General features: G+C 39.8%; 2 protein-coding genes across 3 annotated transcripts in view; one reads left to right on the top strand and one right to left on the bottom strand.

The window, feature by feature from the left end:
* Positions 1-375: 375 nt before the first annotated feature.
* Positions 376-3,551, bottom strand: adma (adrenomedullin). The gene is given in 4 exon segments (NM_001292180.1): positions 376-1,361; positions 2,434-2,568; positions 2,757-2,870; positions 3,420-3,551. Coding segments are annotated over 3 exon segments (507 nt in total). The 5' UTR covers positions 2,858-2,870; positions 3,420-3,551; the 3' UTR covers positions 376-1,090.
* A 7,461-nt stretch (positions 3,552-11,012) lies between these two features.
* Positions 11,013-24,917, top strand: part of sbf2 (SET binding factor 2) — a 160,566-nt gene continuing 146,661 nt past the window's right edge. For both annotated transcript variants that reach the window (XM_042341627.1, XM_042341626.1), the window contains exon 1: positions 11,013-11,154. In XM_042341627.1, the coding sequence (XP_042197561.1) occupies positions 11,100-11,154 (55 nt within the window). In that variant the 5' untranslated portion in view covers positions 11,013-11,099. The remainder of the gene's footprint in view (positions 11,155-24,917) is intronic.

The following is a 24,917-nucleotide window of genomic DNA, read 5'->3' as shown; positions in this document are numbered from 1 at the left end:
GTCTGGAAGGAATTGATAACCCTGTATTGTGTGCTTTCTCCCTTTATACACTTATGTGCTCTGATATCGGGCAGAGTGGACATTCTGTGTGTTATGCAGAATTCTGCCTACAACAATAACTGTCCACAATGGTGATGGGGATATACAGTACCACTCAATACTCTTTTAACTCGTTCCTGGGACTCTGCTGCAGCCCACAAACCACAAGCACGTAATCGACCATCTTAAAGTATACAAAAGTAATTTTCTGAGTATAAACGGATGGTTGAAATCTTTTGTCACTGTGCTCCATTTAGTCTTAGCACCGAAGGGCGCTACAAGTTGTTTGAGATCATATCCTGAAAAGGGAATACAACAACCACAGATGGCATTACTGTACACAAATGTTTATTATATTTAACAATTGACGAAAATAGATTGTACTACATATACAGCCATTGCAAGTCTGGAATGTACAAAAAGAGTCGAGTGACTATACAGTGAACATTTGGCACTTTTATGATAACATACACACCGTTCTGTTCTGTTTGTTGCTGCTACAATGCCCTTATACATTTATATCAGTATAAAAATAATTCTATTTCCAGATGTAAAGTTATGGGGTGGGGGGGAGTGTTACATTTAAATAGTTTAAACAATTTATATACAATGTCATTCATACATTAAAACGTCGATTGCACTTTCTGTATAGAAGTAACGTTCAAGTATGATGCAATCCTTTCTGGACTGTCAGGATTTTAGACTCCCTGTAATCCAAACACAGAAAAAAAAACAGTTCAAATGCAGTCTGTAGATAGTGGGTGGGTTGTGGTGCTTATGTAGGGGATGGATCCTTAATTCCAAAGGCATTCTGTGAAAGGTGGCGCCCATTCTCCACGCAGTTCGCACAAGGAAGCTGGTTTGTGCAAAGAAATATTGCTGGCAGTTTTGGTAGCTTTAGAAGTCGCAATTCAGGAGCCTGGTTGGTGCATTTTAAGTTTGCCAACAGTCTTCGTGCGTCCAATTGAAGTCTCTCTGGGTAGGCAGTGACTGGGGAGGTTTGCAGTCATGTGCGTGTCTCTGTGTGTGTGCGAGTGTGTCCTCAGGACTCTCACGTCCTTGTGAGCGTCTTCTGTGGTCGAGGCAGTTTGGCTGCTATCCTGGTTCGCAGGGATCGGCGTTTCCTGCCGTAGCTGTTGGGGCTCCATGTGCTCCACCGAGCCACGTCGTCTTTCAACGGGTTGTTGAGGAGCTGATTGAGCCGATGGCTGAGTTTCTGGACCTGGCACGTCCCGAGTTGGCAGCTCGGTCGGTTAAGATGGAACTGTGGGAAGTGCGGCAATCCGTGCAGATAGCGCTTCGTGCGGATATGCGTGTCCGAACTAGTGAAGGGGAGGGGGGGAGAGAGAGAGAAAAACACACATTGACACCAATTCAAAGCAACAGCTCTGCAAAGTATCTCTCGCGTTAATTGCCCCCCCACTTGGAACCCACCACTTCGCGTGTGATCGGCGCAAGGCTGCGACTGCAATCGATTCAGATCGATAAGCTTTCGCACAGATTGATTTATTCTTCAGTTGGGGGGCAAGTTCCCCCTCCCACCCCACCCCCACCAAACACACACACACACACCCCTTTTGCAAACGGTGATCTATTTAAGCCGAACTGGTCTTAACAGTCCAAACAGTTTTACTTTTAACAGCCAGATCCAGAGAGGGAGAGAAAATACTTGTAGAAGTCTTTAATGCTTGGAAAAACAAGTGTGTGTGTGTGTGTGGGGGGGGGGTCTAACTGGCTCTAATGCAAATCCTGAACTTTAACCTTATCCAGGAGTTGGTGTATTGCCGACAGTTCAGTCCTGTCCTGCCCAGCTATCCCCCCCCTCACCACCCCCCACCACCACCACCACCAAACCCCCTGCTTTACCTTCCTCACCGCTTGAGGTGGTGTATCTGAGCAATTGCCAGACAGACAGCGCCCAGACACCAAACTAACTCACTCGGGCTGTCCCCGATTGTAAGAGGATACATTTATCGTGTTGGTTATTGTACCCCCACCCACCTCTCTCCTCCCTCATCTTTAATCTATTGATGCTGCACCCCCCCCCCCCCCACCACCCCCCCACCCAGCCCCCTCCACCTCCACCACCACCACCACCAACCCAAATCATGACCCAGACTTGTCAGCGTCCAACTCACTCTCCAATGTGATCCCACAAACAGTTGCAGCAAACCCCCAGCAAACTCCCAGCAAACCCCCAGCAAACCCCCAGCAAACCCCCAGCAAACTCACAGCAAACTCACAGCAAACCCCCAGCAAACCCCCAGCATGATCGAGTTTGCCTGAGCTGAGAACCTGAGAGGCGTTGCTTTGTTGCTTGTAACCCCTCCAGGTAATAACTGCGCTGGTTTTGGCAGCTAAACTCGCTCGCTCGCAAGGTCTCTGCTCAATTACCTGGAGTGGACGTTGAGGTTTCCCTTCACATCCTCTGTCCTGACAAACAGGCGACCGCCCGACACAACCTGAGTCTTTGATTTCGAAGCAGTTTTCAAATCTCGCTTGGTTCTGCTTAAAGCCCAAGCGTTCAACCTGCAAACAGAAAATGCAAAAAAAAAAATTAAAAATCTGATTGGTGAGGCTACTCTGAAAGCAAGAGGGTTGCAAGCTGGTCCAAAGTGTAATTGTTTAGGATTTATTTTAAAAAATTGGGGGGAAGGGAATTGGGGGATTCATTAACCACTGGATTCTGATTGTAATGGCATCGGATTGGTACTTGCCTTTTCCTAAATTCCGTGGCCACATCCAACTTGGCTTCCACGTTCACGAAAGCTGCGTGGACGAAGCAGCAACAGAGGAGAGAAACGTGAAGCAGCCTCATGGTAAGATGAAACCTGCCAGAAAGGACAAAAATACACGTTAAGACCTTTTTTTTAAAAAAAAACCATGTTGTGTTTGTTTTGAGACGGTGAATAATGCATCTCACAGGCACTGTTTGGCGATCTGTCATCAGCACGTTAGCATATAGCCTGAATTTGCTTTCCCTGTACACACTACTGGACTTTGTAAGAGTTCTATAGTCACTTTGCGAGAATACATTCATTTAACTTTAGGATTTTTTTTCACCTAATGGTAAGTTTCTTTTCGGGGCTCGCAAAGATGATTCCCCACGCAAGGATCTGACTAAACCAATCCTTCAAAATACTGTGCTTAAAAAATATTTCTTGGGCGAATATGAAACGCACGTCATGGTTTGCAACCTGCTAAACTGCCTTTTAAATGCAACAATTATTCTGACCACAACAATACGATGCCCTAAAGTACGATTTCCTTAACAGCTTGTAATACCTGCAATTGCCAGCAAATACAGTGAAAGATAAGATGTATTGCAGACGTGCCTGGATAACAAGAAGGTGCACCTTATTCACTTCGCTCACACGTACCTGTAACGTCTGATATCCACTGAATTAAATTTCCCCAAATAGTCAGCTCTGTTACTCTCTGTAGTGTATCCTCGTGGAGTCTGACGCAGAGAGACCGAGAGAGAACTTGTGATTTCTCTATTCAATTCGCATTGACTGAGTCTAGAGTCGGAGTCTGTCTTATAAACTGCACATGGGCGGGGATTCGAGTGAGTGGCAGAGAAGACGCCGCAATTTCTTAAGAGCACATCCTGCGAACCATTGCACAGTCATTTGTTTAGTACGATAAACATGTTAGCGGCTGCCAATTAACTTCAGTCGCTCTTCCACGGTATGGCTAAAACTATAATAACTTCACACTCGTGACATATACACTTTTACGTTAAACCTCATGAACTTTTAGTAGGTTTTAAATAAGGTAAAGCGTGACGCTTGATCTTTACATGTTGACTATAATGCGAATAATTTACTGGATTGCATTTTTGGAAACATCCAATTTCTTAAATGACTTGCACCTTTATTGTCCTCTTGCCTACTTGATGCACACATACCACGTTTATGTTCTCTTGGCTGCAATTAAATAAAACGACACCTGTTTTAGTTATGTCAAAATAAGTGGAAGCAATATCATCAGGGACTGACTGTTTTGAAATTTCAAGATATGATTCATGAGATGGGCAACTATTCTTGTGAAAAATATCTTTTTCACAGAAAATGACAACGGATTCCCAGTTTATTCAGCTATTTTAAAGGGGTTGGGTCGTTGGCCAGATATTCACGAAATGTCCATGCAGTAAAATGTTTTCGTTTGTCCCATTTCCTTAGAGACTCCACATGATGGTAATGCTTAGACAAAGCCAGTGATATCTCCAGCAGTTATTCATGACTCAATCCTTTCTGTTTATTCATCATCAGTACATGTGTGGAATGCAACTGAAGTTGCTGACACGAACACCGCCTACAATCTTGAATTGGTAACTTGGTAACATCTCCCCAACTCCTCTGAAGGGTTTTGACTGGAAACCATGCCAGCATACTTTGCATTGTATTAGTCTTACATTATTAGCAACAAATATTCCAAGAATTTTGATTGTAATAATGCAAGGTTTTCTGGGACCCTCCTTGGATAAATAATTAGCCTTCAAAAAGTTTTACAGTTGCCCAATGTCAGTTTGAACACGTTCACTTCTTTGATGTTGCCTCCCTCATCATTACCCGAACTGTCACTATTTTCCATTTTTCCATGTCCCCATCATCGCTCGACCAACAATCTCTATAGCACCATCTCTTTTTCATTTTCTTTACACATAGTACGCCAGGACTAAATACCCAGTTGTTGCAATATCTGGGGCTCCAGATATCTCAATTATTGACAAGTTGAGTGCAGCCCCAAAGTATTTCATATAGTCAATCAAGTGTTTTTTGTGTTTCCAAGAGTGAATTATACTTTCCACCAGTGATAGTGATGATCCTTTTAGTTCTTTCAAAAATACATCACCAGATTCCCTTACCTAGGTTACAAAGTGTAATTGATGGCAAACTGCAACATATTTTTATTGAAGTTAACATGAATGAAGATGGTCAGTGGTTTGTGTAGTCTTGGTCTATTTTTCCCCCAGTGTTACGAAAGCNTTTTTTTACACCAAGAATGTAATATTTTGTGTAGGGTCTTGTGGCAGTTTTCAGGAAAGTTTTAGCAAAATAGAACTTGGAAAGGTGAAACATATGATAAAAAGAATATGCATCCTTATTATCCTGCTGCCCATATATCTTAGTATAATCAGCAATTGTTGTAATATTACAAGAAGTTCTCCCCTCTGAATCATTTATGAATAGTGTTTTATAACAATGCTAGACTATCCACCAGCATTTACTACAAATTATTCTATTGGCAACTAGCTAGTTTGTATAGAATGATGGAATATGTCCAGGAGATATTATACTTGTTCAGATGTCTTTATTCAGCAACTCACAATTTGAACATGTTAGATTGGGACTGAATGCCCAACTGGGAGAAGTGTAGAGCAAGAAATGTAATTCTGTCAATCAGTATGTTAAAATGCAAATTTTGTTGATAGGAATCAGACTCAATGTTAAATATATTTTTGGTCCATACCAAGTCGAAAGATAACTAATTCACGATTGTCACTTAATCCACACTGTTTGTGGGATACTGCAGTGCACAATTGGCTGCCTCCTTTACCCACAAAACATACAGTTTACAGTGTATTCTGTGAAGCGCTTTGAGATGTCTAGAAGACGTGGAAAGTGCTATATCAAATGCAAGGATTATTATCGTTATTATTAAAGGAATTCTTTACTACCATTGGTAATGGAAACACATGTAATTTGTTTTTTCCACACTGATAGCCAATTTGGCTGATTCCCATATTAACTGCCACTTTCATGACATTTGCATGAACGTAATTCTGATCAAAATATAAACATCAGTATGCCAAAAATTACTTCTCAAGCAGTTTAGTATATAGAATTTCAAAATACAAAATTAATTTCCCGCTGACTTTTTTTATGGAATGCCTATAAATATATCCTTCAAACGTTTCTCGGAATACTATATATTGTCAGTTCAGCAGTTGCCCTTCATTTTTCACATGCTAAATGACTTTATTTGTATAATATAAATCATTTTCTAAGTATTTTAATCTGGATTCAGTTGCAGCTTGCATTGCTAAATGAGCTGAGGGTCAAACATTACAAATTAGTTATTTTTATCTACAGATTGTGGAAATTATCTTCCAACTATAATCCTGATCCAAGCACGAAATATCTTGGCACATGTATGCTCCATGATAAATTTTTATTGTTGTGATCATTTAGTAATTTTTATGAATCATATTTTCAAGAGAGTCATGGGCTTTGGGGAATCATCTACAGTGTATCCAGGATCTCTAAAAGGAACAATTAAGATTCTGTCTAGGGAGATATAAAAATGTAGTACTGAATAAATATGAAACATTCTTATGTGGAATTGTGTGCCAAGTAATTAGTTTTAAACTGAAATTGATTATGTTTAACTAAATCGTTTCATTTTACATAATTTCCATCTGAGAGATGAAAGTTCTGCATGATTCTGGAGGGTCAATTTTGTTTCGTGTTGGTGTGCGTATTTGTTACTTGGTTTTTTTGTATTTTCTGTGAGAGACCTTATGATTGGTTAATTAAGGGTTGGAAGTGAATTTGGGGACAATTTTGTTTTGGTCAGCTGGGTATCGGACACATCAACAACAACAACAACAAGATTCCATTTATAAAGCGCCTTTCACGTCAGGAGGACGTCCCAAGGCCCCAAGGACACATGCCATACCCAAGAGCACTCAAACCAAACTGAGAATGCCATGCATCCCACTTACACAGTTGGAGCTAGCTCAGACCCTGCTTGCCTCCACACCACACCCCAGGGAAGATAGTGGGAGAATATATTGATATTTTCAGTTAGTCAAACTATAATAGAGGGAACAGGAAATAAATTAAAACAGGTCAAGACATGGCATTCATCCAATTTGCATCTGAGAAAAAACCCTTCCAGATAAAATTGGCTGCATAGCTGTTTCTGGGACATTGACATGCACAAATTGGCTGCCATGTTTGTCTCAAATTACACTTTAGAGTAAATCCTATGTTCCTATGAAGTGCTTTGAGACATTTTGGTGATATAATAGTGAGCTATGCGAAGATTATGTTGTAAATTTTCTGGAGCCATTGGATCCTAGCTCAAACCCCATCTGAACACTGCGTGATCATCACCTCTGAAAAGTTAATACTTGTTTGAATGACCATTTGCTATAGATACAGTTCATTAGAACAACGTAGGGCACGATTCTTTTAGTCATGCACACCACATAAGTTGGTTAAAATGTATAAGTGGAGAAATATTAACAGGACATTTTTAACCCAAAAATATATAATCTATCTTTCACACATTGGAATAGATATACCTCACTATATTACAGTTTACATTTTTTACATTTTAATCTGTTTGTCTTAAATGTCTTCACTCTTACTTTACCTTCCTTTAAACTCTCCATATGGCTTCACTTAACTTTGTCTTTGTTAACAGTTAACAAAATAACCTTTTCCAACCTCGGTAACTGATATAATGGCAGTCTTTTTTTTACATTATTGGGTAACATTGGGCCTTTTAGTGGATGTATTTAGAGGCCTCAGCCTGCATGTCTATTTTATCTTCCATTTTAAGATGGTACAGAATTCTTAATTTGGTTTTATAGGCTAAGAGTTGGCGAAATTTCAGGCCTTATAGTTTTCTTTAGAATAATTCCTGAGCTTGTTAATAGATTTTATCTCTTTTTTATTTTCTATTGGAAATTTATTAATTATTGATTTCTTTTAACAAGTCACCATGTTGTTTTTTTCCCCTTTGCTTAGATGTCTGTATCAAGCAGAAGATATTTCAATCTCTAAGTCTACTTTTCCCATTTAAGGCCATGTAAGTCCGGGTCAAACAGGAAATAATGGAAATCCCCGTGATTAGTAATGCACAAAAAAATCTAGAATATTTCTTGCTTTCACTTCCTTACTCATTCCTTTTAGGAGAATTACACACACCCCATTAGTTGTTTTAGTTCTTAAAACAATTTATGTGGAAATATTGTCAGTACAATACCTTTAACACATGTATCTGAGATTGTACATACTTATATGCTGTTGGAGTGGTGTACAGGAAGTTTTGTTGATGGACGAACAGCATTTGGTCCGGTACCTACTGAAAAGATCCATCTTTTTAACCACACTTTCACCTCCCCCCCTCAGCTCATGTTTCCAGTCAGCTGTGTGCAGCGTTTTGAGATGTCTTTCCAACCTGAAGGGCATTATGTAAATATTTTGACGATGGGTTGTGGACCCGAAACATTGACTCACTTTCCTTTCTCCAAAGGTGCTGCCTGACCTGCTGAGTGCTAAGGCGACTTCTCTTTTTGTTTCAGATTTTCAGCATCTGCAGTATTCTGCGTTTTGTTTTTTACTATGTAAATATTATTGTTTTTGTAATGTCCTGTTAATATTTCTCCACTTATACATTTTAACCAACCTATATGGTGTGCATGACTGAACGAATCATGCCCTACGTTGTTCTAATGAACTGGATCTATAGCAGATGGTCATTCAAACAAATATTAAAATGTATTCCTCCATTTCTAGTACCTCCCTCTCTTTGTTTGAATTTGGCTGTCCATAGACAGTGGTAGATTATCAAAAGTGTACATAAATACACTATTTAATCTACAAACCATCTTTAGACTCTCTTTTGTAATTGCTACAATATTTTATTGTCTTATATCATGCCTGCATATTCCATTATTTTTCGTAAATGTCAGATCTTGTACTTGTGTAGATACAGGAAAAAAACCTACAGTGAAACTCGCTTAAGTCTTATCTTTATAAATCGTATAATCGCCTAAGTCATAGCTTCACCCAAGTCCCATTCAGTTTCCAATCAAAACCACTTAATTACTTTTCATATTAAATCACCTCCTAATTCTTAACTCCTCTACCTTCCATCACTCCTGCACCTACTGGGAGCCTTGAATCGCGGTCAATGTCGTCTTGATTTGTCAATGCATGGCCCAAGAACTTCATTTCCAGCGAGTCAAAGCGATTCCAACGCTTTGCGGTAAATGTGTATGCGGCGACTGGTGAAAACGCATTGAAATGCGGGAAATAAAGTCTTAACCCATCACCGCATGTGTACTTACCGACTGCATTAAATTATGCACGTGTAAGGGAGTGGGGGTAACTACGCATGGAGGGGGGACCCCTGAGTCGCATTTTCTATGACTTATTACAGTTTGCCTGCAACTTGGACTTCGCATAAGTCATGTTAAATGTATGGTCCTAACTGATACAACTTGTTTTAGAGTTTTACTGTATTTACAGAAATCTGCAGAAACATCGTCTATAAAATAAATTTGAAAAATGGCAACATTGCCGCTGATTGTTGCGAGTCAGAGAATTAGCTACTGCTGCTTTTCTCTCAATCTTCTTTCTGCGAGTGTAGCACTTACACTGTTTTCTTGCACTGGGTCCTTTTACTTCCGAGCTGCCGATTTCTCACCCGAGTCAAAAGGTTGTGGGTTCCACCCCCGTAACAGGACTTTGAACTTAAGTCGATTTTTTTTTTGTGCGGAAACCTATCACCGTGTTTAGGAATATCCAAAGCAAATTGAGATGTCTATGCATCCCACCTATACATGGAAATCCCAGAGATAAGTTGTTGGAATGGAACTCTCTCCCTGGAATGATGGAGCGTGCTTACCTAATTCCGGAAAGAATTAGACGCAGGTTGGCAAGAGCCAAGACTTGGGCACCCCAGAGTATGTGTTGAGGTAACTGCTGGAGTCTTAACCAGTTAAAATCGCATAGGTTGCCATTGATATTGCTGTCCAGCAAGATTTCCCACTGCTTCGATCGTGCCTTCGATCACCCTCCTTCCCCCCTGTCCTCCGCCCTCCCCAGCTTGAGTCTGAAATTACTGATCGTCCAGCGCCTTGGGAGGTCCTCCCGTCGTGAAAGGCGTTATACAAATGTGATTTGGTTGTTGTCGTGTCTAGCTCGGGCCACCCTACCACGAGGGCTACTGTACGTCAACAATGGTGCTCAGTTGGAGCACTTTCCCCTGAGCGCAGTTGTTCACTGCTGTATCATTTTGCTAAATTTGCTGCACTGCGCAGTTCACTTGAGTTCCTCTTTCGGGAGCGTCTTTGTACAAACTGTTTTTTTTTTTGCTGCTCTGATTCGAGGCGCTTAGTTTATCTATGGGTTCAGAATATTAAATCCAGGATTCAACTCCGACGCTCAAATTTTTTTTTTTTTTGCCTTCGCGCCGTTACATCGGAGGCCCAGCTCCGTCGCTCGTGCGCGCGCGTCTGTGCGCGTGCGCCCGCACGAGTGGTTCGTCTCTCAGGCAACCTGGCTGCGACATTTCACCGATTCCGAGCCGCCTCCTGCCCGAGCCGCATCCTTGGCAGCCGTCTGGACTTTCGGCTCTCACTCTCTTTTTTTAACGGTTCTCGGGCTCCTCGGGAGCTTTGCAACCGCCGGGGAAACCGGTGACTTGGCGATGCCGCGAAACCGTGGATCGGTGTGTGTGGTGTGTGTGTTGTGTGTGTGGTGTGTGTGTGTGGTGTGTGTGTGTGTGTTGTGTGTATCCCGACACACGCAGACAGGGATTGCAGATGTCCCCATTGCACCTCCTTCTCCTCTCGCTCTCTCCTCTCTCTCTCTCTGTCTCTCTCTGTTTTATCTTAAGTTTTCTTTTCTTTCTCTTTCTCTTTCTCTCTCTCTTTCTCTCTCTTGGAGCTCAGACAGCCTGGGGGGGGGGGGGGGGGGTGGGGGGGCGGGGGGGGGGTGGGGGGGAGAGGCTGGTGGTGTAAATGATAAATGTAATGCAAGGATTATTATTATTATTATTATTATTATTATTAAATGGATGGTTCCTGGAGCGGTTGGTTCGTGGCTGAGGAATGATGTGGAGGAGGAATGAGTCCCTGTGTCCCCCCCCCCCCCCCACTGTCCCCCCCCTCACAGGGTCAGGCCTCTCCGCGCACGCGCTGTGGCTCTGGTGGGGTGTGGGGGGGGGGGGGGGAAGGGGGTTAAACATGGCTGAGGTTCTCAGGGCAGGAACATGTTGAGCTGCTCTGTCCCGGTCCCCCCCGACATCCCCGAGACATGGCGCGATTGGCCGATTACTTCGTGGTGGTCGGTTACGACCACGAAAAGACGGGTGAGTGTCATATTATATTTTATTTCCCCCCCCACCCCCCACTCTCCCTCTCCCCCCCCACCACCACCACCACCACCACCACCATCACCACCACCACAAAGAGAGAGAGAGAGAGAGAGAAACACCAGAGGCGTCGTTAAGAGAGATATGTCCAGACTCGGGGTCGGTGAGGGAGGGGGTGAGGGGGGGGAGAGGAGGATGGGGGGTAAAGGGGGGGTGGGATTGGGGGGCAAAGGGGGGTCGGGCCCCTGGACAGGGCCGGTTGGTTGGCACCGAAAGTCCTTTAGGCCCTGAGTGAGAGAGAGAGAGAGAGAGAGAGACATTGAGAGCTGCTCACAACACAACACATAATACATAATATATACTATATACAGAGATAAATAAACCATAAATAAATACTTCCATCCACACACAGAGATACACACACACACACACAAAGAGGAGTTTGTATGTTTTTTTTGAGGTGGTGGGGTGGGGGGGGGAGGGGGTTACTGTCAGGAGGGACTTTAATGTAAACTGTTTCTGGACTTTGCCAACGTCTTGATTTGTGTTTGTGGCTGTTTTTTTTTTGTTGGGGTGTGAGTGTGGGTGTGGGTGGTGGTGGGGGGGGGGGGAGGGGTGTGGGTGGGGTGGGGTTTGATTTGATTTGTGTGTTGTGTTGTTAGAATAGGAATTTCCACAAATAAAATGCCAGGAAGGGGGGGGGGGGGGGAGCCCTCTTGTGTGTGTGTCTGTGTGTTGTGTGTGTGGTGGTGGGGTGGGTGGGGAGGGTTGTCATTCCCCCCCCCCCCCCCAGGGTTTTCAGAGGATGCCCTGGAGCTGTTATTCATATTTCCCTCACCCCCCACCCCCCCAATATTTTATAACGATGCTAAACAACAGTACCAATAAAGAACAGTTGTGTGTTTCTGTATAATTGAATGTTTTTCAAGCAATGGCAGTGGAACAGTATCATCATGGTTTGTAAATATTGCTTTCAAAATGTTCAGAAACTTGTTAGTCTCCCCCCCCCCCCCCACCACCACCTCCCTTTTTGAAAACATAAAAATAAAAAGGGCACCCGTAAAATACTGGTCCCATATTGATGATGCCCTTGAAGGATAGGATGAGCGACTATCTTCAGCTTTTGTGGTCAGTTTGTATCAGCCTATGTTTCATCGGCACATCTGAAATTAGAGATACAGTGACAGGTGGCAGTGGAGTTGGAGGCTTTGAGTCTGGAGTAGGAAGACACTGGACGACAGGTTGTCGAAGAATCCGATCATTCCAAGTCAAAGCCCATTGATCTTTATCAGATAATAATAATCCTTGCATTTGATATAGCGCTTTTCACGTCGGGAGGACGTCCCAAAGCGCTTCACAGAACACACTGTAAAGTGAATTGACTGTATATTTGTGGGCGAACGCGGCAGCCAATTGCGCCTCAGCACTGTCCCACAAACAGTCGTAGATCTTTACACTCAAACCTCAATCCGTGCAAGCAGTGATAATCAAAACCGAATTCCACTGTATTAGCGATTAAGATTAACTCCTAAAATTCAGCAGTTTTGTGTGAGAATCAAGCCCCCTGCTAAATAAATGATTTAGTTCAATATTTATGCATCTATATAGATAGATGGAGCTTGATAATTCATTCCAAAAGAGTGATTCCTATCATAGCAGTCAATAAACAGTTCTGTTGAAAATATGTTTTAGAGTTTGGAAACATTTTGTACATTGTTTCTATTTACTTGTGTTGAACAGTCGATGCCATTTGAACTTTACTGTAATGATGTTAGTTTATAAATGATTAGCTATTACTATTTATCATATTTAGACTTTTTTTTGTATTGGATCAGATTAGACTTTTGATTCATTCATTTGTGATAGACATTTTAACTGAAAGTAAAATGAACATGATCCATCTCGCACCAATTTTCAAAAAGAAATATTTGGTGGATGCTTAACCATATCTAAGTAACGGTTTTCTGTAAATTAGTTTGAATTAAGTGCTCTGAGCTGCAGCCCGCATTGAGGGTGCTAAATAAATGCAGGTTGTACATTTAGCAGTTGTACATACAAGGGTGTGTCACTGCAAATTGTTCTCTAAAATCTTTATTTTGAAAGCAGAAGTGAGAATGCTACTTCTTTCTTTTAGTTTCAGAATTTATATATTCTTAATTCTATAGATTTAGGTTGTTATGGTGGTCTTCTGCCAGCAAACCTCCATAGAAAACCCCAAGTGAAAAATTCAAAAAACATTTAAAATTCTGTTTAATTATATTTTAGATTGAAGTCATAGGGTGGTAAATATCCAGTCATTGATTTGTTTTCTCCAGCCTTAAGCCTTTCAGATGATTGGTTACTTTTCAATTTATCAACACTTTTGCAGTATTTTGGAAAACATTACTTTGTTTATTACAATGAAACAGAAATGGGGCTTTAATTTTTATGGTAATATAAACATTTTTCCAATGTGTTGTAGGCATGTGCCAAGCTGTATAAATCGCTGCAGAAATTATTGGGACCACCTTATTTAGTATTCAGTTGATTAAGCTGTTTCTATATTTTCTACCTGGATACTGTGGACCAGGTCTAGCCAGCTGTTTTTGACAGATGATCTTGTCATAAGTATTATTTACAGTCATTTAAAGCTTTTGTTACAAGAGTTAGAAGAGGTTGAGTGTTAACTCATGCATGTAAATAGCTCATGAATATTGGGCAGGAAATTGATTAGAAGAAAAGTTAATTACTTAAAGATTAAGGCAGTGGCAATTTCATGGGGGATTTACTTTTCCAATATATTTTAAATTACATGGCTAATGGAAAAGGCTCCAACTGAATCATTTTTTATGTAATTAAAATATGTAGGTGCAGTGGCTTTTCCCCTCCAAAACTTAATAACAATAGAACAAAAAAGGGCTTTAGCTGATAGCTGGAATTATGTTTTGCATGTATTACCATGTGTAAGTATTTTTAATTCTCAAAAACAAAAAAAAATAGTCAAACTTGTTCAAACAACTACCCTTCTTAACAACCATCCTGGGAAAAATCTGAAAAGATTTTGCATCATCCTAATTTAGCAACCACCTGTCTCATGCAACCAGTGGCTACTCTTGGTCTGTTTACCTTTGTACCAGCACCCTTTTCAATGGCCAGTTCTCGCCTCTCACTCGTCCGTGAGTCTGGTGATGGGTGTGTGAGAGGAAGAAGGGAGGTACTTAGGTCGTGTCTGAATCTTCTCATTACACTATACAACCCCTTTCTAAGAGGTTACCCTTCTACGATGGTCTCTTTGGCCAGTCCCAGGAGTGGCTGTTGAAGAAAGGTTTGACAATATTTTCATACTGTATACTATGGAATTTTTGCATTCAAACATTCAAATTTGCTGATGTATATTTTCGTATTACTTCCTTGAATTTGAGTTTGTGTTTGTTTTATTGTTGGCTTACTTTTCCTAAAAGATATCTATGTACTGGTTCAGGGTAAGACCTCTGATTTATGATATATTAAAAGATAGTTGTAGGTCAAAGCCAAGCTCACACACCCTCTACCTATTCTAATGTCATCTTTAACTAATTACAACATTCATGGTGGATTCAGTATTCAAATACATTGACACCATTTGGAGTCTGGGTTTCGGGGCAGGGGGTGGGGGGATTCTATTTGGTTGACGTACTTCTGATTAGCAATTGTACACACAGTGAAGGTTCTGCAGTACATTAATATGGTAGAGGTCTTGATGTTGTTTGGGTTCAGATCCGCATTCTGTACATGTCCTTTGTAAATGACTGTGTCAGTGATGGGGAAGTACTGAAATGAGGGTTTCAAGTATTTGTTGCTGTAATCAAAGTGTTTGAGGAAGTAAGAATACTTTTCATAGAACAAATGGAATATTGTAACGAGGTGAAACATGCACTGACATGGGATATTTGGTGGATTTTGTTTAGCATGTGAACATTTAATTTGTATCTTATACACTGTAAAATAACCAGTTTGATTGGGGAAGTGTGAATAATTTGACACTAGCAATGAAGGCTCATCACATGTAAAGGAACGATTGTTTCAAAATCTAGCATGTGAGAACTTGTTTTATTTAGATGAGAAGAGCAGAACTTCTTCAAGGTAGGCATTCCTAGAAGAGAAGTGGCAGTGGATTAAATATAAACAAAATGAAAAAACACTACAGATGCTGGAAACTTGAAACAAAAGCAGAAACAGTTCGGAACACTCAGTAGACATGCTGAATGTTCCCAGCGACTTCTGTTTTTGTTTTAGATTTCCAGCATCTGCAGTATTTTGTATTTTGTTTTATTTAGTACTGTTCTCAGAAAAAGAGGAATAAATTAAATTTTTGATTTCTTCCTGGAATCATGGATTAATGAAAAAACTGCAGAGCAACAGTAAGTATTTATGTTGGTAAATTATAATAATCACTTCAGCACACCGACAGGACATTTGAATTAAACTTTTCCAGTGTACGAGTAACTGCAGATATTCCTCGTTGTTGTATAGTAGGTTCAGATCCGATGAATCTGAATATATTCAGTCTTATAAATCCTTTAAGTAGCCTGAGAATGTTAACTTGCTTTCATTATGTGATGTGTTCAAAATACTCCAGAACATTTTGGATTGGTAATGCTTTGCTCAAAATGAAGTTTGTTTTGTTTCTTGTAAATGGCAACAGCATGCCATGTTGCTCCAACATGCTATCCTGCAAGAAGGGTGTTATATAAAGGCAAGTTATGGTTGATTTATCACTCATTCAGATTCTAATAGAATTAACAGCCTCCCCCGTCCACCCTGCAAAAAGTTCATTCTGAATCTTAATCTTTCTCATTGACTAACTAAATATATTTATTGATTGTGCACTAATGGGTCATCATTAATAATACAACACTCACTTACTCAAAGTCCCATTTCAACAACCTGCAAGATGCAGATTTTAGAGTCTTTGTCAGTGAAATGATTTTAAACCCAATTTAAACTGCTCGGAGTATCTTAAAATCTGAATAGGGAAAGAAAAAAATGCAATTTCTGTACATTGGAGAACACCATAATACATATTAAACCTTAAGCTTTGCAGTTTCCTCTAATCAGGGTTTGGATGTATAACCCTCAAACTGGATTACTAAATGTAGTGGTTTCTGTGGGTTTAGGTAACTTTGATAAACGACAACCATCTGTGGTTTTGCTGTCAGTGAAGTGTGAAGAATATCCTTTGCTTATTGTTGATTTTGTCCGATGCTGATCTAAAATATATGAACCTCCCCAAAAGATTATTGGAGGTGGTGCCACTATTTTAGTAGAACGATTTTGCTGTCCCAGAGCAGTAAACACTTGGAAGAGATGCTTAGCAATAGTAGTGAACAATATCCCATTAGCTTCTTTAAAAAGGAATTGGATAGTTGATGAATGATTATCGAGGGCTGCAATTAAAATTATTGGGTAGAGGCAATACATTGTTTGCATTCTATGTCTGTATTTATAGATTAATGCTTATTTGACATACACTGTTCTTAGAATGCTGCTATGCTAAGATATTTTAGATGCATTCACTTTTACTGAAACTAAGTATCCGTATCAATTGTTTTTAAATAAAACAATTGATGCTGTTTTGACATTTGCGGTAACAGAACAGTGGTCAACTTCACCTGAGTCCAGATGCACTTACTTTTTCAGCACTAAATAACAATATTCCAGGTCATGTAACACTTCTGTAAATTGGTTACTTTCTTCTAATTAGATTAAGTACTTATTTAACTCTATTTTTATTTAAAGCAATGGGGGCATGTTTGTGGTCTGATTACCTGGATTCTAAATTCTCCTCTTCTGTGTCTGTGAACCTACATAGGGAAAACTTTATTGTTTTTATTTAAGAAAAAATGTTTTGTGCAAATGTTTTGCTGCAACTTCCAATGTTTTCTCTTTGCACTGAATGTTTAACCTGGCATCAAATGTTTAAAAACTTTTTAAATAATTTTTACCTATTTTTGCCAGGTATACTATTATGGTTTGAATACAGGGTGATGTCCCTTGTGACCCATCTGATGTGGCTCCAAATTAGAAAAAGATAGGCTGATAGAATGATTTATTTTTGAAATAAAAACTATAAATGTATAGCATCTAGGTGCAGGATTGCATGAACCTTGTCTAATTCTCCCCTTGCAAACTCCAGGTTGCTGACGTCAAATGTAGTGCTTAACTGTTAACCCGCCTGAGATCAATGAAGACAGCACAGAGAAAAATATTTGTTGTAAGCATTTACAGGGATTAGGGACTGCAGGTTAATTGATGCTGCTTTTTCAGGATTCAAATGACTTTGAATACCCTAGTTAACAACCTCTTACTGTGATCATCAATAGAAAATGAGGGGTTGATAAATGAAAATGTTTACTGAAATGTTAGTATAAATCTGTAAGCACTGTAGGATAGATTGTGATGAGACTAGATATATAACTTGATCAGTATTTGATGTTGCTTGTTAACACACCATCTCACTGTGAAGACGAGCAAACGTCAAATATATTTGATATGCTTTGTGCACCTGCCTTATCAACTGACTTTAGAAGTCATTGGAGAGATCTGAGTCTCTGCTTGTTATTTCTGGTACTATTTGCGGGGTCAATTGTAAATAACATGTGAAATAAGACGAGATTTGTGTTCTATAACTGCACCATCTTTACTAAGCAATGTATAATAATTGTATACTTCTGTTGGTATTGATTTCTGGTGGGGTACGGCTCCAGGGGTAGCAACAACCCGGTAGATCTAAGCATTATTTCGAATATCCAAAAGTGGTACACTTAGACAACACTGTTCAAAGTTCTTTCCTAAGGCTCAAGAGTGATATTGTCAGAAATATGGAAAACTCAAGGTGCTCTTCATCTACCCCAACTCTGGTCATGGAATACATGTTGGCCCCTAGTAGTGAAAGAAAATAAATCACAATGGGAGAGCATAAAGATGCTCCAGTATGGCTAAAATATAGTATTATCAATACAAATTTACAGATATACTGCTTCTTTCACGTTGGAAGGACGTCTCAAATAAAGTAAATGTAAAGCCCATAATAGTAGGAATCTCTTCCCCCTCCCCTTTTAACATAGGGTAGATATTTAGTACAATGTGCTTTCCAGCCGTCTAAAATAATCATGTGGGTTTTGCTCGGGATGCCACATGCTTACAATCTGCAAAGCGTTGTATATTCACGTATGTGTATTGCGAGGTACGATCTTATGTAGGTTTGTGTATTTGGGTGCAAACTTATTTTACCACCAAATTCAAAATTTTAAAGAATAAGTCTCCCTATGTATGCACTATATTTTGTCAAAAAATGATTAACTATTTACTATCAATTTCTGTTTTTAACTTTTCAAATTAATTACTTTAAACGTTTAGTTGTTTGAGTAATCATGAATTGTGTTTCCAGTGAACCTTGCTGTGGGTGGGGTGAGGGGGTTGTTGAGCTGGATGGTGTCAAGCTGGATTAAACAGTCATTAAACTGGAGGTTTCACTAATCTTGTTGCTAAACCTTTTTAAATTGCAGCAAGCTTTTGCTATGATGCTATGATGGTTGCAGAGTGTTCTTATCTCTGAGTCGGAAGGTTGTTAACTTCGGGTTAACAAGCTGTGGGTTAACTTCCACCTAAATCGAACAACACCCAGTTCTATCTTTCAACCTCCACCATTGATTCTGGGACCACTGCTGTTCTGACCGATTGGCTGTCGGACATTATGCCCTGGATGACAGCTAACTTTCTCAGGTTTAATATCAATAAGACAGAGGCTCTCCTGATTGTTTGACTTTCGCCTGCCCTTTGGACCACACACCTGTGCCCAGACCTGTTCAGCTTTCCCCCATCTCTGCAACATTGCCTGCTTCTGTTTCTACCTATTCCTTCAGCCACACTTTTACTGAAACTAGATGTGCTTGCTGGGCTTCCCAACTCTTCCCTTCACAAGTTGCAGACCCTCTAAAATTCTGCAGCTCTCCCGCCCTGGGCTCCGCCTACCTCTCACACCGTCCTTCCTCGGCTCCACTGGCTTCCTATCCTTGAGTTCAAGGTCCTCGTCCTCATTTTTAAATCCCTCCACAGTCTTGTGCCATCTTATCACTATAACCTTCTAAAACTATACTAACCAGCTAATGTTGTCCACTCAGCAGGCACTGGCCTGCTTCATGTCTCCTGTTCTGCCGCTCTCACCCAGTGGTCGGGTTTCAGCCTTTCGGCCCCCACTCTGTAGAGCATCTAGGAAACCCTTTCCCCTTTCCTCCCTCCTTCACGGTCTGACTCAAGACCTTCCTCTTTGACTGCACCTCGGGTCATTTTTCTACCCCCAAATTTCGCCCGCCCAATCCAATCCCCAGTTCTGGTGTATACCCTTGACTGTGCATCACCTTATAGTATCCTCCTGATGTGAAAGGGCTATATAAATGCAATTTATTGTTGTTCAAGCTTTACATTTGGAATTTGAGATCATAGCCTAGGCTGATGCTTTAGTTTACCTGGGGTAGAGCTGCATTGTTAAAGATGAGATCCTTTGGATGAGATCCTTTGGATGAGAATTAAACTGAGGTTCTATCTGCCCATTCAGGTGAACGTAAACAATCTATTTAAAACAAGAAGGGAGTTTTGGGTTTAGGATTAGCACTGGGAAGGCCAGGAGTCAAATTTGATTGTCTGCTTGTTGATCCTTTTGATGTCTTGCATCACCTTTTTCAAGATGGACTGGATGTTAACGTATTCTCCGAAGATGTTCAGTTGGGTACTTACCAGATTTTTATTTTGGATTGGTCTGTGGTAGCAAGAGTGCCATCACTGGTGGATCCATTGTCTAAAACCAGCATTATTTAGAACTGCTGCAAGATTTAACTCATTGAAACAAGAATTCAGTTTGAAGAACGTAAGTGAACTTAAATATTAATTAGTCAGTTTGTTATTATGGATCCTTTTATTGTGGCAGAAGTTGAAGCGCTTTCCAAGACTTGAGGTGGGATGACAAATTACACTTGGAGTTTCTTGGGATTATGAAAGTTCACATCTGTAATTAGCTGCAGGGGATTATGGCTAGATAAGAGGGGTATTTTGTCTGCAGAAATTGCTGAAAGGTACATGAAGGAAAAGATTGGCCATCTTATTCCTTTGCTGTCAAGTGATGATCAAGCAGGATGTTGAAACTGGGTACTGTTGCCTTGATGTGTGCTGGATAGTTGTAGCAGCAGTTTGGGAGGTTGAGGCTTTGTATAGCTTTTGTGATGTCCAGTTTCTTGGTTTCTTGCCAGTCCAAATGAATCTCATTATGTTTGGTTACAATGTAATTGTACATATTTACTACCAACTGTAATGAATATTTTGGCATATTTTATATGGGCACCATTCCACTCTCTGTTTTGTATTTCAACACAAAATGCAATGGAATTTTTATCACAACCATATGACCAATCTGAATCCTCCAAATAAACGTGATCATTGACTTTGTGGCTGTTTGTGGGACATTTTATGCAAATTAGCTGCCAGATTCACTCAAAAATATCCAGTCATTATACTTTTCAGTAAAATCCTGTGAAGCACTTTCAAACATTTCAATGATGTGATAAAATGCAGTGTCAAATTGCAGCTGTCATTATATTCTCATTGTGAAATTGTTTTCAACATGTATTCCTATTTGCAGTGAGAACTGGAATGTTTGGCTGTAACTTTTAACACGGGGGACATGCAAAATTAACTAATGCATGAAGAAGGCATTACAGTTTTCAAGTGGAGGATTTTTTAGATTAAGTAACTAGCATGCAGTTTGATTGCAGTTTTGTAGAATTAAAATTTGGGATAAATCATCTGCACTCTTGTTTAAAGCTGTGTCCTTTTAATAGTCCTGTCAAGGAAATCACATGAAACACGTTTTTTAAAAAAGGTTTACTAGTTTTTATGCTGGAATGCGCAATTTCCTCTGCACAATGCTTGTGGTTTAAATTCTTGCCAAAAGCATGTTGAACTCTCATCCTCTCCTATACAGCACTATCCTCTCCCGTTAATATTATTAGATTGGTCTTCTTTTCCAGGTTACGTGGTTAATGCTTTCTCCTTGCAACTGTTTGTGCAAGTATTCACGTTAGACTCATTACTTCTATTATTAACAACAGATTTTTTTTTAAGTGTTCGTTCCTGATCCAATTGTTTGCTTGTATTAACTATTTTTGTAGCATAATAATAATTGGTAGGTCCTCAAGTTACTGCAAGGCTTCTGTGTAGACGACGTTTGCAGTTTTTCCTCCTTTGGCCATGATGTACAGGTTTTGAGATGAACTCACACGTGAGCATCCAACATAGATTTGTCCATGGGAAAGGTCAGCAACCTTTAAGCTCTGTCCCTGTGCCTTGTTACTTGACATCGCAAAACACATTCGAACAGGGAATTGGAGCCTTTTGAACTCAAACAGGCAGTCAACAGTCAACAGGCAGTGGTAATAATCCTAGCATTTGATATAGAACTTTTCATGTCTTCTAGACGTTTCAAAGCACTTCACAGAATATGCTGTAAAGTGAATTAATTGACTGTATATTTGTTGGCACAAACGAGGCAGCCAATTGCACACAGCAGTGTCCCCCAAACAGTCGTGGATTGAAAATTACCAATTTATTATTATTTTGGAGGGATTATTATTAGGCTCTGTGTGGAGTAAGGAAACTTGCCCAATGTTTGGCTCTGCCTGGAATTGAACCCAGGTCTCTCGCTTGCAAGGCGAGTGCTCTAACCACTGCGCTACAGGACTCCACAAAATCTATACTAATATAATTGCTTCTATAACATGGTCTCCTGGTTGGGACGACTCCTGTTGGGAGGACTGTAGCTCCATGACAACTCGAGAAACCTACCATACATTTATTGCAGAGTATGTTAGTATAGATGTATCTCTTTAGAAGGGTGTGTGCTTTCCTCTATCGCTACTTTGTTGGAGAATACCATGCATACCTCATATTTTGTGGTTTAATTAAAGCATTTTTTAAATATAGTTCATCAATGTTAGGAGATCCCTGGGATAAAAATGCCCACGACACACCCTCATGCAAGACCTTTCCGCTGAAGTGTAAATCAGGTCTTTACGTCAATCGGTTATTGCGTTATTGGAAGATACACACACAGACACTTTGTCTTTATTAATATAGATTTTGCAGTAAATGTTTTGAGGTAGGTCTTGCTTAGTTAAAAATATTTTGAAGTTTGTGTAAATTTGGTTAGCATCTTACCTTTAGGATATTTCTTACCCAACAAAAATGTTTTTTTTCATAGGTCTCCTGCATGTATTAACACCTTCTCCCAGTAAGAAAAATAATGAAGTTAAAGATCCTTACCCCTTTGGATGGTGTCAAGATGCGCCCTTATACTGATCCATGAGTTCTTTTACTCCATGTTTTCAACAGTTAGTATGATCTGCTATGGTGTCAGCCTGGCTCAGTTGGTAACACTTTTTATCTCTCAGTCAGAAGGTTGTAAGTTCAAGCCCCGTGTTGGGACTTCGAACTCACAGTCTAGAATGAAACTCCAATCCCTCCATTGTTGGAGATATTATCCGTTGAATGGGGTGTTAATGATCCCATCTGACTGTCAGGCGGATGTTAAAGATACTATGCCACAACTCAAGAAGTGAAAGGAGTGTCTCCTGGTGGCGTGATCAACAATCCTAAAACAAAATTAATTGGTCATTTACTTCATGGCTATTTGTGGGATATTGCTATGTTCAAATTGGCTGCCTTCTTCACCTACTTAACCCTTATAGTAAAATCGTGTGAAGCACTTTCATGCGTTCGCCTGATGTGAAAGTACTATATCAACTGCAAGGATTATTATTGTTTATTTTCATAAAATCGAGTTATGTGTTTTGTGTGACACTTCAAGATGTTCATTGTAACGTCCTCTTAGAAAAGTATCACATTTTATGGAGTGTGCTGAGGGTTCTTTGTTTCTGGGGAACTTAGTTGAGATTTGCATTAGTTGCTCTGGAAACACAACGTTGGTTGTACCCACTGATTTTTGAATGTGGTTTGCAATTGTAGGGGAATGAAAGGCCATATTAACTGACTGAGTTTCAGTCTGTTAAACTTAATAAATTTAAAAGTAATTTATTAGGCGAGCTAGTTTACAGTAAAAATATTTTTTTAGATCATGCTCTACCTACGTTGCTGCTACTAGAGCTTGGCATCGAATGTAATTTGCACCAAATGAAGGGTATCTTTGATGCAAGCCAATGCTACTGATAGGCTGATCGAATTTAGGAGATTGGTAACAAGTTGAAATAAAGAAATATTACTATCATAGAATGCTTCCCTTATGAATGAGAAATGTCAGAATGAACTTTAAGTTTTAGATTTTGATTTCAAAGAACCTCTTGCTGTCTCAAGTTTTCAGTACTATGCTGAATTTAGTTCCTAGAACAATCTTGAGGTTGACTTGCTTGCTTTGGGACGTCCTCCCGACGTGAAAAGCGCTATATCAAATGCAAGGATTATTATTATTATTATATTATTATTGAAGCAGAGGGTTCTGGATCAGGGAGTAAGAGGAGAGAAAACTGCCTACTTTTGCCATCATTCATCTTTTCTATTTGAAAAATAAACTTTGTAAATGTTTGAATTTAGCAAAGTAGCAAATCTGTGGAATTTGCAGTATTTATATTGTATTTTTAATTTTCATGCAGAAAGTTTAGCAAAAGGTATGCTTGTTAGGAGGGAAGCAATTGTGAGTGATGCGTGCTTAAGGAGGTGTAGATACAATTTGAAAAGTGATAAGCTTGTGCAAACCAAATGTTCAAGCCTATGTTTAAGGTATAAAATATGTGGAATGGGTTTGTTATAAATCATACTTCAATCACTGGAACCTATTAGCATGAGTAGGAGATGACAGATAATGTGATTCAGACAGTAGCATCTTTCTTCACAGTGTGCAAGCCAAATGTTAGTGCATGATGTCTTTCTGCAGTGAGGTCAACATTCTGGTTTTCTTTTAAGGACCAATGTACTCAGAGGGAGTTTTTGCTTGGTGATTTTACTTTGTAGGGATACCTTGTAAAAACTAATGATTCTTCATTATTTTTGGAACACTGATTCAGTAAAACCTTGATTATTTGAAGCTGAAAGTGACATATGTACACCAAGCAATCTGTATCTGTTATCTCCTATTGTGGGACATTGCTGCAGTTTTCACATTTAATCCCACCCAAGTTTTTTCATACACCAATCCCTTTACAAGTTAAACAAATTTTATAAAATCCCTGAAAACAACACAGTATTCCACAAATCAACTTCAGAACTCTGATCTTTTTGCTCCTTGGATGCAGCCTAAAATACAAAGATTTTAATGTATAATAGTTTTGCAATGAATTACACAATATTCATTTTTGAAGATTTTNAAAAATAAATTGCAGTCACAAAATTCTCCTTTATTTGAAATCTGAATAAGATTAATTTGGCTTCAAAAAAATGTGACTGATTTTGAGTGGTTTTACTGTACTCGTATTTGCAAGGTGGTTATGTAAGTGTACTTTGGCCTTTTTGTGTATTTGTTGGTAAAACAGTGAGATGAAAAAGCAGCATGTGTGAGTGTTTTTTGATGGTTGTGTGTGCTTTATTCCTGGGTTATTGGTTATCTGCTAAAATGATGTGTAACATGGATGAAAACGTCAGATTTCAGCACCATGGAAACACCAGTAATATTGTATGGAGAGGAGAGCTATCAATCGTGGTCGGCTCGACCAATTGCAATAACCACTCCAGGTCAGCAGAAG

The sequence above is a fragment of the Callorhinchus milii genome, unplaced genomic scaffold, assembly GCF_018977255.1.
Source record: "Callorhinchus milii isolate IMCB2004 unplaced genomic scaffold, IMCB_Cmil_1.0 Scaffold17, whole genome shotgun sequence".
NCBI classification, from domain to species: domain Eukaryota; kingdom Metazoa; phylum Chordata; class Chondrichthyes; order Chimaeriformes; family Callorhinchidae; genus Callorhinchus; species Callorhinchus milii.
This window is presented reverse-complemented; position numbering and strand designations above follow the sequence as displayed.